Source organism: Echeneis naucrates, chromosome 1 (assembly GCF_900963305.1).
Source record: "Echeneis naucrates chromosome 1, fEcheNa1.1, whole genome shotgun sequence".
NCBI classification, from domain to species: domain Eukaryota; kingdom Metazoa; phylum Chordata; class Actinopteri; order Carangiformes; family Echeneidae; genus Echeneis; species Echeneis naucrates.
In genome coordinates this window covers 6,457,638-6,474,715 of record NC_042511.1, presented here as the reverse complement: position 1 = coordinate 6,474,715, position 17,078 = coordinate 6,457,638, and the positions used below count along the sequence as shown (strand labels likewise).

Genomic DNA, 17,078 nt, shown 5'->3' with positions numbered 1-17,078 from the left:
CTCTCCCTCTCCCTCTCTCACACTCTCTCTCCCTCTCCCTCTCTCTCTCTCTCTCTCTCTCCCTCTCCGTCTCTTACCCCTCTCTTCTCTCCCACATATGCTGAATTTCAATCAAAACACCACAGATACTCCCCTCAAAGAGATGACAGTCCCACACCCAGACACACTCCTCACACTTTCACCCAGCTCCTTTCTTGTTCCCCCCTTTTCCCCCACATCCCAAACCACCAGTCGTCTGGCCACACAGTGTCTGTTTGTGCACAGACTTACCTTTTAAACTGAGGGTAGCAACACTCGGATAAAAGCCATAGTTTCAGATCTGTGCCAAAGTCTAAGATAGCAGCATTGCTCGCCACTGTTGGATGGCATCTATTCATATGTATCGTCAGTGTGGTTTGAAGATTAACAAACTTGAATGTATGTGAGGAAACATCTTTGCATATACAGTACAGGCCAAAAGTTTGGACACACTTTCCTATTCATTTGAATGAAAAAGTGTGACCGAACTTTTGGCCTGTACTGTAAACATTAGGTCTAACTTATAACGCAGTGGATGAGTTACAAAATTAAGATTTCAGTTCACACACATATACATTAATTTGGACTATTTTTGTGGAAAGTCTGCAGTCACCCAACTCTGGTGCAAAGCATCACATGCATGTCCAAGGATTGCAAAACAACCTGCTGATATTGGTAGAAAAGAGAACAAGCTGGTTAATTAGTCATCTTATTGGACTGAAAGTTGCAGCGTTTGTGGAAAATATAAATTTGTCACACATTTCTGTCTCAAAGTGCCATGTTGAATTATTAGAGATCAGATTTAGGTATGCCTGAACACTAAGGGACATAAAATAGACTCAGCCATCTACAGAGTACAATGATATAAACATATGGATTAAAGACAAGTGTGCAAATGCATGACATAAAAAAAAAAAAAAAAGAACTATAGTAAAGTAGAGCTCAACAACGTTTGCGTCCAGAAATGTTATCATACCTTACCGACAGGTTCAAAAACAAGAGTGTGCATCCACAAAGCTCTTTGTATTCTGCTGAAAGCGCATCACTGAATGGTGCAATGATGGTCACTCTGGTCAAAACACAGGGGAAAACGTCAGAGCAGCAGCTGCACAGGAAAGTATGACAGAGTCTCAACTAGGACTAACGCTGCCATCATCACCGCAGTGAAGAAACACGGAAAGTTCAGCAGAGAGGCAGACCACCATGAGGACCTGTGTCTCGCCATGTGCAAATATGAGATTATTATTCTTTTAAAAGTGAGTCATCACTTTATGTTTCTCTTCCAGGCAAATGGACGCTTTTATTCAGGGCTCGAGGCTCTGGTGCAAAGTAATGAGAATTATGTAATGTGTCGCGAATTTATCCGAAAGTGCAATTTAAGAAAAAATAAATAAAGTTGGACTTGAAGGCGTTGTTTATGGTGCACGTGGAGGTGACATTACAATCGGAAGCTGGAGCTGCAATTGTGTTTAAAAGTATTGGTTAGAAATTATTATTTTGTGTTAGGTGTGTTTTCAGGTTTGGTCAGAAGGTCAGAAAATTCAAAATGACCATTTTTCTATCCGCAGAGTTTATACTGCTGGCTTCAGTGACGAAAGTCTGCACAAAAGATTACGAGAAAATAAATCAGTGCAACAAAAACTAATGTAGCTGTCAGACAGATTTAAACAAAGCAAGTATCCATGGTCTGACATACTATTGTGTTATGTCTCAGTCCCATTGCCTGACCTGAGCTTTGCTACCAACAACAAATGGTTGAGGGCTATACCACAACCAGTGGGGCGGACGGTGTGTGAGTACAGCTTGCGATGTTTACAGTACACCTTTTTGTCCCAAATAATACCTGTGGTCCAAACACTGAGAAAGAGAGAGACCTGGCATTTGCTCTCTCTCTGCTTTAACTCTCATAACTGTCATGCTTGAATCTCTGCGGCCGTGTGTGTTTGTGTTTTTTAATCAACAGGAGACAGAGGACAATGTCTGGTGCTTGGCCATAGGACATTTTTAGGTGTGTGAAAATCTTTTTCGACAGGGGCCCCTTGAACTGCGGTCTCACCCCACTAAATTCAAGAGAGCTACACTGTGCTCTCTTGAAATGGCTGTGTTGCCTTTATGTCAATGCTGTCCATCACGTTCTTTAATAAATGTGCCTTTACCTTCAGTTTTCTTCCTCTTTCTGGAAAAGAGAATTTAATATCTTGCCTGAAGCATCCAGAATAAACTTCTACAACTTCTGAGCCAACACTGCTCAGCTGATCTGACCCAGTCCAGAGTTTGAGGTTGGAGATGTTGCAATGCATGGAGAGAAAGTAAAACAAAAACAACACACATCCTGAGCTATGCTCATGGAGTGAAGAGCAGTGGCTGTGGAAACTGCTGGTGCAAGTCCAAGACGGATAAACGTACGCAAACATACATACGTCTGGCCTGTAAATATCACCCAAAAGAGTTTTGTGCCAGCTGATGGCGAGGCGGCAGACTGTTTATACCAATGGGGAACAAACGCACCAAGCAACTGACCCAACGGGAGGCTGGCACTGGAGCAGGACCACTTGTGGTCATGGTGTGTAGTAGTAGTAATGTGGATCTGGCAGGCGGTGGATACAGAGGGTGGCTGCGGGGGTGGCAGTGCCCCAGCCAACCCGTGGTCGAGCGGTGGTTAACCAGTATAGGTCACCTACACTTCCTCTGGCTTTTCTCCCTGGGAGGAAAAACAGTCTAGTCAAAATAATGGTGTCATTTTGGCTTCTTACGTTTGAGTGAGGGGAGACAAATTTAGCACCAGCAAAGCAAAAGGAGGGGCCTAAAACAGATTAAGAAACAAGTGAACAAAATATCAGCTCTTTATTTTCTTTTTTTTTTCTCTCTCTCTCTCACAGCTCTCAAATAAGCAGTTTTAAATGAGTAGCAAAGCTCTGGCACAGCCTGTAAATTCATGTGTCAGCCTACGCAAGCAATTATAACTGGCTCTGCTTCCGCTTTTCTCCCTGCTGCTGGAACCCACAATGCCATCTTAAATCTGTTCTCACTGTTATGCGTTATAGTTAAGACTGAACTTCGACTCTGACCTGCTTCCTGTCCGTTGACAGGATTGCTGCGTTGTGCAAGTTGATATGAGCGTACTGTGTGTGTCTGTGTGTATGTGTGTGTGTTTGTGTCTACAGACCCAGACCCATCTCACATACCTCTGTAAGTGATATGGACCTAAAGGTATTTATCACCCTGCTGCCTTGGCACCTGCTTAAGAACAACTCATTCATAAGTCCAATACTCTCAGCTTGCTTACTCACATATTGTTAAAAAATACAAAACACACACACACACACAAACTGAGACCTCAAAGGCAAAAAAGATAATGTAAGAGTTTCTGAGATTTTCAGAGACTGTTTCAGACAAACATTTCTTAATAATAATAATAATAATAATAATAATAATAATAACAATCATCATTATCATTATCATCATCATCATCATAATTACTTACTGAATACACAATGGTGAACATTTTAGTTGTTGACCTTGGGATTGTATAATTTATTTCTTTGCGACAGAGCTCACTGGCTCCCAGTTTCAGTCCTTTTTATTGAATTAAGCTGGTGGTTCTAGTTGCACTGGACAGTTACTGAACTTGTCCAAATTTCAGCCACAAAGTAAATCAGCACATTTCCCAAAATGTCAGTTTCACGTCATGGAGGGCTATGTATTTTATCTCACTGAAGGAAAGTTCAAAAGTTGCCTGCACATCATTTGCCCTATTTTTTATTTTTGTTCGATATGCAACATTAAGAGACAAATTGGTTGCAGAACCAATTTAGAATAGGATTGTAATTGCTGTGGACCAAGTTTTTATTTTTTCATTTTTTTCTATCTCAACCCGACATCTCCAAACCTCAGACACAGTAAAGATGCTCTTTTTCTTCTCAGACAGCAGATGGCTTGCCATAATTTTCCCACCCGGCCCTGGAACCAGAAGGTGTCTGAATGAGACTGTGCTGTGATTACCCTTCAGAGGAAAACCACGCGAGACGACAGCCAGTCAGAGGAATGACAGAGGTGCTGCACAACAAGTTCAGAGCACCCGCTCCCAAACAACTTAAATAAACACTTAACTGCCAGTTATTTATTGCATTTATTTTGCTTGTTTATATCGATTTATGTATAAATCAATGTTTTATGGTATTAGTAGTTGTCTCAATAGAGAAATAACTTTTACATGATTAGAAAAGGCCTCCAAGGCTACTTATAAATCTAACTTCTTAAGACATCTCTGTGAAAAAGAGGAAATATAGAGAAATTGTTGTTCCTGAAGCTGTGAATGTTTCCTTAAAATAAAGTAGGGTTTCATCACAGATTTCCAGGTGCGTTTGGCAACACATTACAAAATATCATGTGTTTTTCTAGGTTTGAGGTCCAACTCATGATGATGTCATTGCATTCCTTTCTAATTATAAGACATCAGACAAAGAATAGGTATTATGAATAACTATTGTGAACTTATCTGATGTATTTTATCCTATTTAACAACACTGTTGGTATCCATTTTCTTAATATGGACCAAGTTGAAACGTAATCTTTTGACAAGTCCTGAAAACAAATAATTCAGAGATAGCGGTGTTTTGTTTTTTTTTTGCTGGTAAAAACAAACAAACAAACAAACAAAAAAAAAACACTTGTGCTTTGGGTTCATTTAGTTGTATTTTTATGTTAATTCAATCAGGAAAGACCCAAAAACTTACTCTTTTAGAATAATTTGGAGAGTTATTTTTAGAAGAAAGTCTGAGCCACAGGCACAGTGTTGGGTAGCTGTCAGCCAGTGGCGACTTTTGGTTGGGACTGACCTGGCTGTGCCTCACAGCTGGCCCAGCCACAGTCCAAACAGGTTCAGACAGCCTCTAAACAAAGGGGAGGCAGCCAGGAGGATGCAGCATGGCTGGACAGCTACAGACGAGAGAACCGAGACTAAGTGGTGACCTTTTGACCTCAAATTTGAAACCTGCATTGAAATTTCATTTATACAGCTTCGTGTGTAAATTGCGTTAAGTACTGATTAAACGTATTCCTGGAAACTTGCTGATGATTGATGAAGTCGTGGAGCTTGTATTTCCATCCATCCATCCAGCCATCCAGCCATCCACCATCTGCATACAGTAGATTTAGAATTACCAGGCCGGCTCACTGAGCAAACACTGCCCAATTCCTTTTACAATTGTTAATAGGATATTGTGGCTTCTCTAGAAACTCAAAACAGACCTTGTGCAGCCCTGAAATAACAGCGAATGGAAATCCACGGGACGCTCCCCAATAACCCGGGTGAGTGGCTCCCCCCTTAATAGAGCCTGGAGCCTGACTCCCACACACTCTGGCCTCTTGTGACGTGTGGAGGCACCAGCTCATCACGAGTCACCACACTGAAGTGGTAAGAAGACTATCAACAAAAACAACTTGCCTTTACACTGGAGCACTGCGGACTGAGCCCCTCTAAAAATATCACAGAGAAAAACTGCGGGGGAGGCCGGAATCGTGGTTGTGACATTTAATGGGGACTCGTCCACTCCCTGTATGCTGTAAAAACATTGTCTTTTTCAGGCTGGAAAACAAATGAGACGAGTACAGTGTGGTAAAATGATGAAGTGACGAGCAGCAGGATTTTCTACCACTCAATTCCTGTTGTTCCAATATAATATTTTTATGTTCTAATTACCACAGAATTCAGCCACAGCCTTAATCCCAGTTTGCCTTGCTTTATATTTTACGTTTCTTTGGGCTGTTGCCAGCTGTCGAACACAACTCTTAGCACGGCTGTTTCGCAATAACAGAGATGAAGACAGTTGACAGGTGCTTGCTAGTCATCTTTCCAGCAACAGCACCTACATGGCAAAATGGCCGCAAAACATTTTGAATATTTGTGTCACGATGTTTTTATGCTTCAACTTAGGAGTCTTAAAATGTGTGAAAGTATTGATGGGCACTACCAACGTTTCCATGCCATTGTAGCACCCTGCTTTACTTTCCATCGTTTCAAATTCAATCATACAGTACAAATTCTGGAAAAGTGAGCACCACTAAAATATGTATCTGTCCACATGACATGACCAAATGTAACAGTAGCACTCATCACCCAGCTTCCTACTACATGGCCATTAGTACTACAGCATGAACCCAAACACTGCAAACCAACAGTTAGCACCCAGTAAATCAGAGAGCACAAACATGGTTCCGCAGAGCCATATAAGACAGCAAGGGCCAGAATGTCAAAGCAAAGTGAGCCACATCCTGTGGCGAACAGGAAATGCTGGTTAAATGACAGGTTTCATAAATAAAAGGCTGCTTGGCTTGCCTTTCCATCACACCCTTTAAATGAATTGTTTCCCTAAAAGTTCCTGCCTCTGTCTTTGCGAAGCAACGCAAATGAGAAAACCATGATCAAGATCATGAATAGAGCGTCTCCTCACACATCAGCCATCATTGTTAATTCTCATACTGAGCACAGTTTCTTTACCAAAACTACCTGATGCGCCTGAGCTTGCTATTGAGGTGAATATAATTTCTGTTGACTAAGCTGTACTTTTGACTCATTTTCCCAAGCTTGTTTACATGCTTCATTTAAACAGTCTTGCGCTGGGCTGCCATGTATGTCTTTTTTCTACTGGCTTCCTATCATAAGTAGTAGTTATTATCTGACTGGTTCATTCAGAAATCTCTCTCGGTGTCTTGATGAGCGTTGCCTGAGCATGCATGAGTTTTTGAATCCCCCACAATGTGGACCATATTCAAACATTATCTCCTATCCCTTTGGTGTAAAATATATCACTGAAGGAACAGTACCAGACAGACAAGGGCCATTTAACTTGTACCAGACGGGGCTAAATACACTCTCCAGTGTCCATGAAAACAGGCGGTGTAGAGTGTCATTTAACTAGGTCTGAACGGTGTGCAAGAGACATTTTTGAGTGTAAACAATTCAATAATGGAAGAGAAATCACTTTCCTCTGGCTTCAATCTTGTACAGCAATCTATAAAAAGGGTTAGGTGACTTTTAGGAGATTTGGTGAGTTTAACTCGGGACATGAAACTTTTTTTGTATTATTTTACGAGACAGCTTGCCTTTTCCAGAGGGATACCACCAAACTATAAAATGGTTGGCTTTTTTTAAACAGTGTTGCATAACTTTAATTTTTCTCTCAACCTACGTTTGTAACAATTTGGGATGAATAACTATTGTTTTTATTGGGGAATACCATGGTCTCAAAGAATTTATATTGGCAATTTCTACACCACCAAAATTTGTGAATATCAGCCAAGGACATAAATGAAGCCAGACTGGCATGCAACTGTGACAAATATGACTCTACAGGCTCCTAACCCCTTAATGCTGACTGTCGTGAATTTGTGACAAACTGTTTCCATTACAAGAACAGCTGAGATAGAGTGTGTATTCCCCCAATGTTGGTTTGTGCATATTCAATACTTACCTGTTTCCTGTCAATGTAAACAAATTTAAATTTAAACAGAAAGTTTAAGCTCAGTTTGAAATTAGATAATAAAATAGTTATAATAGTTGGTGTTATAGTCAGGACACTGAAAATGATTTTGTGGCATCAGTAAAACTATCTCCGTCTCCTGGGACAGGAAAATCGTGCCATAGTCAAATTACTACTTAATTTTGCATCTCCTTGAAAGCAAAAACGCATTGAATTTATTGTTTAATATATAGGCATTAAGGGGCTAAGGGCATTTTCCTTTTGTAGATCATGTACGTTGACATTTGAATGAAAAGCATAGAATCAGACCAAACCAAAGCTCTACTTTCTACTTTTTATGTTTTGGCTTTATTTTCTGGAAATGGCTGAAGTTAATTAGATGATAAAATCACAATAAGGGTGACACAGGTTTTCTGTGGTATGAACTGTCACCTCACCATATGCCCTGAATTTGAGTTTGGGCTTTAGTACTTCTGTGCGAATTTCTTTTTTATTCACTCCTCATGGTGGGAGTAATTCATCTTTACTGTTGAGATAAGGTACCCACAGCACAACAGCCAAAAAACACATTTAACAGAGGTGACCCCCCCTCGAAACTTTGCTGCCATCCGACTGGTGTCTTTTCTTCATGTGTGATAGTGAGCATTGTGTTGGGAAAGAAGCCAACAACACAACTCAGCTGTAGCACTAAATTAAATATAGCAGGCTACAGAATATTTATGAATTAGGTATTTAACTGTAATGCTGGCTTTGTGTTACAAAGGATTAACAATAACTATAGGGCCATAAAGACAAAGGGGCCTTTTCTGCAGCTTATGTTTTCAATGCTACATCCAAGTCTAATAGCTGTCGCCTAACGTTTGACCTTTTTTTCATACAGCGTTCTGTTGTTGTTGCTTGTACAGTAACTGCTCCTAGAGGTTGCACTAGACCACCAGAACTTCAGACCACACTTCATAAGCCACACCTCAGCAGGGTGATATGGAGCCAGGTGAAAGTGGCCAATAAAGAAGACGAGGCTGAATAAATTCATAAGCATACACAAGAGTTCACAAAAACAGCGTAACCACAGTCATTATCCTGTGCTACTAAAGCTGGGACACGATCATAGTAACGCTGCAAAACCAGCTGGCAATAGCAACGTTTGCCAAAAAAATTCATAATAAGTAAGCCAGCCAACATTATCATGCTATTAATAATAATATGAAACATTATGTACCATCATGTTCCTTACACACGGAGGAGATGAGCACCGGATCTGAGTCAAAACAGCTTGGAGGGCTTGCGATCTCGGTACAGTTGGACTGGGAAAGAAATTTAGCCCTTGCGGTTCACCAGTCTACATGGATTTGACCTGCTTGTGCTGTTGTCTCATGTCTTAATTTGTCAGAGGCATTTTTAGCTGAAAAAGTGTATTTGTCAGTGGAGGAAATTCTGCAGGACAACTCAGAGGGCTTATTATAACCTCTTGTCCTTTAAACGCAAAAATGGCCAAAACTCTAGTCATCGACTATCACCACAGTCTTTTTCCTGGAGGAAAACCACATTTTGTGTCAGAGAAAATTTACGAATATTCCCTTTAAAGGATAATTGACGTTCACACACACCCACATCCATTTCCACGCAGGCATTTGAAAGTTTCCAGTTTGAGATGATGCAGATGTTGACCCCTAAATAAAATATCGTCCAAGGCTCAAAAAGTTGTCCAAACCAGACTCATTGTTTTGTTTTGTTTTGTTTTTTTTTGTTTTAAGTGTGTATTTTTGTGTGAGGAGAAGGTGGTCAAAAATAATATTACACGTGTAAACGCAGACACTGACGCATGTTGGTGTCATATATTCTACATCTGGGTAAATAACTAATGTTACACGAATGCTGCAGACGCAAACGCACACACATGCACGCTTACATGCACATACACACACCCACATACGTTTTGGGAGTCCCACCACACCAGTCAGGGACCAAATGAGACAAGACCTATCATGTCTCTACCCAGTGAGAGCAGACATTGTTGACTCACTGTAGTCTCAAGGCTCTTAGCCTGCGTCCTACCACAGCTATGCACTGTCTGACCAGAGCCTCGAAGCAAGGCTGTGCAGACTCACACACGTCCATGGATGCATGCAAACATTACACAGACACAGTCAGACACCTTTACATACAGGTACATAGACACATTCATACGCCACTCTTGCTCGTTTTCCAGCTCTGCGGTTTGCTCTTTAATCCGCTCATCCCTTACAACACACTACAGAGCAAGAAAAACACCTACTTTCTCTTTGCCTTACCTTCCCTCAGTTGCTCTACCAAATTTTAGACTTAAGTGTTAATTACTTCATATATCCGCCACAATCTGTGTTTGGTCTTTGGGGATAGACGTTACATTTGTCAGACGGTTTCTCAAAGCCTTTGTGAAGACCGCTTGGGTTGAATGGCTCAGTTTTCTCTCTACCAATCCCTAGACCATATGGCCTGAGTGTGGCAGACACACTCCAGCCTGTCCACCAATATCCAGACCAGACTCAAGCTCCACAGGACCTAACATCATAGTGAATCGAGAGGTGGCCATGTATTCATTCCCTGGCCCTTCACACCCACACCTACAGTACAGGCCAAAAGTTTGGACACACTTTCCTGTTCATTTGAATGAGAAGTTGAGTCCAAACTTTTGGCCTTGCATTGTACATCAACCTGATAAAACTTCTCTGTATTCCTAAGCATTGATTACAGCAAACTATATCTGCCAACTTCATTATGAGCCCCAGAGACTCAGATAACAACCACATATCTATGTAGGAATAGCTTTTTTTTTGTGAGTTTATTATTGTTTGATTAACAACAGTGTTATCCAAGAGCGTGCACCATATGTGGACATTTTTGAATAAAGTTGATTGGGTTTGTGTAGGTCTTCTACAAATTTATCACCACAGCATGTCTATAGTAACAAAGCATTTGATGACAATATAGCAATGTGAAAGTGTTTATATCGATTAAATCGTCAACTGAATGTTAAACGCCCCTCAGCTTCATTGAACAACAGCTTAATGTTTTCCATAAGCTCTAAAAACCAACTGTACCCTATGTGCTCAGTACCAAAGAGCAGAAAAACACATCAACTAACTAATAAAAAGAAAATTTAACAACCAAAGAGACAAATATTTCCCTCAGCGGTTGACTCAGACAATCATCCAAGGACATTGTGTCCCTGGATGCATGAAAAAGCAATTGTTGGCCAATAGACTCATCATATTAAGAATTAATCAATGAACCAGTCGAACAAACAAATGGTTACTGCAGTCTAATATAGGGATCTCCAAATTGAATTGCAGAGGTCACGATCTTGACCTTAAGTCCCTTGTTTACTGCATCCTTCTTTGCTCATAATGCAACTTCAGGACTACATGACATCATCAGGGTTGATTTGTTCGAACTGCCCCCTCTAAAACTACATAGGAGATCTCTGTACTCCCCATGATGACTATACAGGGCGTGGGGTTTTTGATTGTCCCTTTAAAACTACTTCATGCAAATGACGTCATGACAAGATTAAGCCACAAGATTAGATAACAATATAGGATCGGTCTTCTGCAAAATCACGCAAATTTGCAGTTCATTAGATGACCAAAAAACAAATGAGAAGTAGTGAACCTGGGACTGCAGGGCCTATCTAAAGGGGAAACCATATACACACTTTAGGAAAGGACAAAAGGCAACACATGTGTGGATGTGCAGCCACTCATGCGTAGCCACCCACAGTCAGACAGACAGATAAGGAAACACAACACAAAACACATAACCGGTGTCTCACCACATACATACAAGCACACACACTGACAAAACCGACACACCCCGCCATCCACTATCCCTTGTTTACTCATGACCATCGCTGCTCTTCAGCAGTCAACCCCATCATTCCACAGATTCCTGTATCCCAGTACTATTTTATATGCTTTGCAGAAAGACTTGTGGGTTTCTCTGCCCATTAAAGACCGCAGCATCCAGCTAATGTAATCTCAGGAGCTGGATCGTGACACATGGTGACATGCTTAGAGCAAATACAAATAAACACGTCTTAGCTAAATATTTAAAAGAATTAGATTTATTTATTTTATTTTTTATTTTTTTTGGAAAAGGTCTAAGTCTAATTGTTGTTTGTGCTGTTGTATTTGGAGAGGCACAACTCAAGTTTGGACCAGCAGGTGTTTACAAGGTTGAACTTGCTGCAGACATCGTTTATCTATGAAACACTGCTATATGTAGACCAACAACAACAATAGTTCTGATCGCTCTGCAAATATGCTTAATTGTCTTACTGTCAGGTTCAATCTTGCATAACAAACCAAAACAAAGGATGCAGTCATGATTTGTTTGACACAGTAAAGCAGAGAGTGTCTGGCCAAAGGTAATTGTCTGTATTTACTTTTTTCGGTTTCCTCCCACAGACCAAAGATTTGTGGGCCAGGTGAACTATGTGAACTCTAAATTGCCTGTTAAGTGTGGATTTATTTGTGCTATGGTTTGCCCTGTGACTGACTAGTGACCTGCCCAGATGGCGCTCAGCGATATGGAGCAATAGAGACAATAGAAACAATATTAAAGGAAATATTCAGTGCTCCTCAACATTAAAATCACGAACAAGGCTAATATGCCAAAGTGACCCTCACTGGATTAGGGATGGATTATCGGGACTGGATTATCAACCTAACAACTTGGTTTTATATAGTTGGTTGTTCGTAATCTATTATATACGAACTTGAAATATTTCACCCATTATTTGTTCACCCAAAATGAATAGAATGTGCTGAATATTTTGGGCCTACTAACTTATTATTGAACTGTTACTTCTTCAGGTCAAACATCACAGAGCTCAGTTTATTTGTGAATTTCAGCAAGTACCTTTTTAAGCAGAACATCTGTATGGGACTGCCATCTACTGGACTTCTGCTGGATCTGCAGACGGACAAAATGTGGAAACGTGAAGCTCCAGTATCGCAGCAGACATTGTTTTACTAAACACGATAAGCATTTATTTATTTATTTACTTAATGGGCTGTTAGCAATTCAACTGAAGGTAAAATCTGAAATTATTAAACATATATAAATCAAATTAAACCAATAAGAAGTTCTGGATGGCTTTCTATATAATAAATTAAAATTAAAATGATAAAAACAAAAGACTGAATTAAACGGCTTAGTATGAAAAAATATATAGTTAAAGAAGTGTAGATTTTAACATAGACGGGGGCGGGGCTCTGTTGTGCATGACACAACGCAATGACGTCATATATGTGCGCCGCATCCACTGTCTGACATTCAATGACAGTTTCCAAACATATTTCTGAGTGTCTTTGCTAACAGGGGCAGTTAAACTACAGATTGTCCGCCATGCAAAGAGCCGCAAACACGGCTTTACACGGCTGCGCTCAGGCCGGCGGTCCAGCGGTGTTTAGCCGGTGTTTTATATGCAGAGGTGAGTAACAGCATGTTGGACTTACTGCAGCGAGGACAGTTTACAGCTAACGTGCTAACATGCTAAAAACACTCGTCTAATGTGTACATGAACATATAACGTTACATGTATATTTAATTATATTGCATCCCATCGTATGTGTACAATCACAAACTAATATATTCATAACTATTGTCGCCTTTCTTAACATTAACGCAGCCAACAGGACTTTATGGCCACTGCTAAGATGTTAAAACAGCACAGTTAGCTAACTCAACTGATGGATAGTGTTCACTCCGGCTTGTGTCGCTAACGCTTTGAGTCGGACGCACAATAATGACCACGTTCCGTTGCAAAAGTGTTAGCGCCACTGCCGAGCTTCGTGTTTGAGCCTTGGACACTGGTTTCCAGTAACGGTGATGACGTTACGTGTGGGAGGGGGGCGTTCAGTTACAGCGTCCCCGTGGCAGAGCTCACGTGCCTACGGTGTGATCCCGCCCCCTCGCGACCCTGAGGAGAAGGAGATGTTACACCGAATCCTGCGCGTGGACCACGCGGGTGAATACGGGGCCAACCGCATCTACGCCGGCCAGATGGCAGTGTTGGGTCGGACCAGGACCGGACCGCTCATCCAGGTCAGAGGCCAATAAGGCAACAGTTACAGAGACAGTTAGTGATGGCTGCCTAGAGCCAAACACGGAATAATGCCATCAAATGTCTTGTCACTTCGATTGTCATAGATTGTCTTGACTCCTATTGTAGGATTCAAAGAAAGGATTCGGCCAAAAGTGTGTTTTTACTTGAGAGAAACATGCAATTTCACTTCTAAATCTGAGGATCTGACACTGGATTTCAGTGCAGAAAGATGAAACTGAAGGATGTTGTCCATTTTCATTGAAAAAGTTGCCTGAGAGTAACTTTAATGTTTCATTAAGTGAAGCACAAACGGAGAAACCGCGGCTTTAGTTTTTGTGTTTAAAATAATCGTATGGTGCACGGTCGTCAGAGCATGTTCCTCATTTTCAATAACATATTTGCATGTTTATTTTTCTTCAGGAAATGTGGGATCAAGAAAAGAAACACCTTGAGAAGTTCAATGAAATTCTGGCTGAGAACAGAGTTCGGCCTACAGCACTGTTACCTCTCTGGAACATCGCTGGGTTTGTATTAGGTTAGTACAGCCATTAAAAATGGCATCAGCTTTGCAAGATTAAGACATTCTTACTTTGCAGAACAAAACTAATCCCTAAAATAATTTTTTTCCTCCATTTAAAAAAACAAAAAAAAATCTAATGTAGCATTTGTTATTGGTAAGGACTGGCAAGTGCATAAACAAGCAATTTTGCTTTGCCGGGCTTAATCCTTGTTTTATTAGCTCGTCTCCTGCGGTTTCAAATGTAGCCATATTTTGCCTTATAAACTGTGTACTTCTCTACTTTTAAATCTCTCCCAGGGGCATCCACTGCGGTGCTGGGAAAAGAGGGGGCCATGGCCTGCACAGTGGCGGTGGAGGAGAGCATCTCAGAGCACTACAACAGCCAGATAAGAGCTCTGATGGAGAAGGACCCAGAGAGATATATTGAACTCTTAAATGTGAGTAACTACTTGTTTCCTCGCAACTTAAGAGCCCTGACTATGTTTTACTTAGCAGTCGGGGAAGCTATACATCACCGATCATTAAATACAGCTCTGTATAATATGCCGGGTTAGATGCATGCCATGTGTGTCTGCAAATTCAATTTTGTTGCTATTTCAGGAATGTGTTACATAGAGGGGTAAAAATGTGATATAAATAGATGAACAAGTGAGTAACCAAATGTTGGTGAAATAAATGTGAAAGAATGCATAAATGGGTCAAAGGGATGCTTCCCTGGCTAATGACATTGAAATTATGTGAAGGAAGTTTTCTCTGGACTAAAATTAGACATCTGCATTTGCATGACATTTATCTCTGTTTGCTGCAGTGCATTCATACAGGCTGGACCCTTCAAAATTTTTTGCATATCTTTCTTCACTTCCAACTGTAGAAGAGAACTGTAGAGTTGTTTAGTGTTTTTCCTTGAGTGATTTGAGCAAGCAATTACATAAATTTGGCACTGAGGAATATTAAGGTCACAGTTTATCTATTTTCTACTCTGGCACATCACAGCAGGTTACTAATTCCCAGTATAATGGATTACCAGCACTCAACAGGTAGTAATAAAGTTCACAACTAAATCTCTGTAAAGTAATATTCGTTTTGCTTAGCAGTGCCAACACCAGTAGTCTTCTTGTTTTTATAGGTACATCCACTCGGGTTATAAAATTGTGTTCATGCTCAGAGCATCCTTTTATTACAGTTTATTTCCCTCTTGCACTTTCTTAGACAGCCTAAGTGATGACAGAAAAACTAATTTATTTTATGGCTATTTTAAAACAAAATAGTTGCAATAATAATATGTTAGTCATTTAACTACTCGCATTTAATAATCACAGCATTTTCAATAATAATTTCAGCTCATTTGCTTTCTTTCTCTCTCTCATACACATGAGCCAGGCTTTTTTTAACCCAAAAGAGCAGCAGATTAAAAAAAAAAAAAAAAAGACATTACTGTCTTGTCTCTTGACCTCTGTCTAGTCTCATGTCTAATCATGTGACAAACGGTGCACTAATGGGATGGAAATCAGAATAAATGTATTTTGAACATCAATATGTTGGGCAATATTTCATCAGATTATAAAGGAATTCAGAGACGATGAAATGGACCATCATGATACGGGATTGGAGCATGATGCTGAAACAGTAAGTTCATTTTCTTCTCTTGGTTGGCTAATAATATTTGTGCTGCTTTATATCCTTTATATCATTATAGGTTCATGCTTCAATCTCAGAAAAAGTTGATCAGATTATTATATCATCATTGCCTTTGAGTTTTTATTGGATATCATTTAAACTACTGTGATCTCATCATGTTTTTGTTTTTTTTGTTTTTTTTATTTCAGCTGCCTGGATACTGGCTTCTAAAAAATGCAATACAGCTGGGCTGCAAAGCTGCAATATATGTTTCTCAGCGTATTTAAATCTGTATTTAAACATACATTTTTTTCAAATGTTTGTTGTGATATCTTGGCTCAGTTTTTGTAAAGGGTTAAGGGTTGAGTTTTAGTTGCACCTCCACCAGATTAAAAGAACTCTACACAGGCAGCGTGGCAGTCAAGTGGTTGTGCACACCACCCATCGCAGCGCCTCGGGTTCAGCTTTCACCCGTAGACCTATGCTGCATGTCATTCCCCTCTCTTTCCCCCTGCTTCCTGTTGGCCTCTCTGCCACTCACTGTCTCAATAAAGGCATGAAAATCCCCAAAAATGGTTCCAAAAAAGTACTGCATCCAAACATTTATTGTAATCTACAAGAACCAAAAATTTATTTAATGTCATCCATAGATTGTTTAAGCTGGTGGAGGTGACACATCCTGAATAAAATAGCAGATCTCTAGACTGAGAAGTGTTTTTATTTTTTCAAAGCACTGTTGTTGAGAAAATATGTGAGATAATAAACACTTTTGTATTTAACTGACGTGAATTTTCAGAATATAAAATTCTATTACCTTACATATGTTTTTAATACCTTCATACCGCTGTAGTCATGGAGCTGCACATGCAGGAATGTGCAATATTTGCGTGCGCTTAAAGATCTTATACTTGTCTTTGAGAGATAAATACCAATATGATAAGCACATATTGATATGGGCATGGTCATGCCATCATACCCTTCAACAAACTCTCCAGTTTCACATGTAATAGTTCATATATCAGACTGAGCAATGACTTGTCATTCTGGCCTAACTGCTAAGCACCCTCACACAGCTGTTGTGGGTACATTAGGTCACTGTGAGGACTTGTCCAGGGCCCCGTAATCTATTAGGCCTTTCAGCAGGTCATGCAAAGTGTTCATTCCCCTCTTGGTCAGTATCAGTTTGTCCTCAGTGTACATTGAATACTCAATGGCGGTTATGACGATGGCGATGGTGGGTTTAATAGATTTTTTTGCATTACCATTTAGCACAATGCAAGACTGGACTGAAGTACAAGCCTGACAGAACTGTAAGCATGGCTGTTTTAGCCTCATCTAGATTGGTTTTACACAT

The 17,078-nt window shown here is 40.3% G+C and overlaps 1 protein-coding gene across 4 annotated transcripts; it reads left to right on the top strand.

Moving 5' to 3' along the window:
• Window positions 1-12,808: 12,808 nt before the first annotated feature.
• Window positions 12,809-16,503, top strand: coq7 (coenzyme Q7 homolog, ubiquinone (yeast)). Of its 4 annotated transcripts, none has more exons than XM_029505196.1 (6): window positions 12,809-12,972; window positions 13,408-13,586; window positions 14,008-14,122; window positions 14,405-14,544; window positions 15,665-15,733; window positions 15,934-16,503. In XM_029505196.1, the coding sequence occupies exons 1-6, from the start codon at window positions 12,888-12,890 to the stop codon at window positions 16,009-16,011; spliced, it is 666 nt and encodes a 221-aa protein (XP_029361056.1). In that variant the 5' UTR covers window positions 12,809-12,887; the 3' UTR covers window positions 16,012-16,503. The 4 variants fall into 4 exon arrangements, with proteins under 4 accessions (XP_029361056.1, XP_029361047.1, XP_029361039.1 ...); XM_029505187.1 differs by having other exon boundaries at window positions 13,402-13,586; XM_029505179.1 differs by having other exon boundaries at window positions 13,390-13,586.
• The last annotated feature ends 575 nt before the right edge of the window (window positions 16,504-17,078 follow it).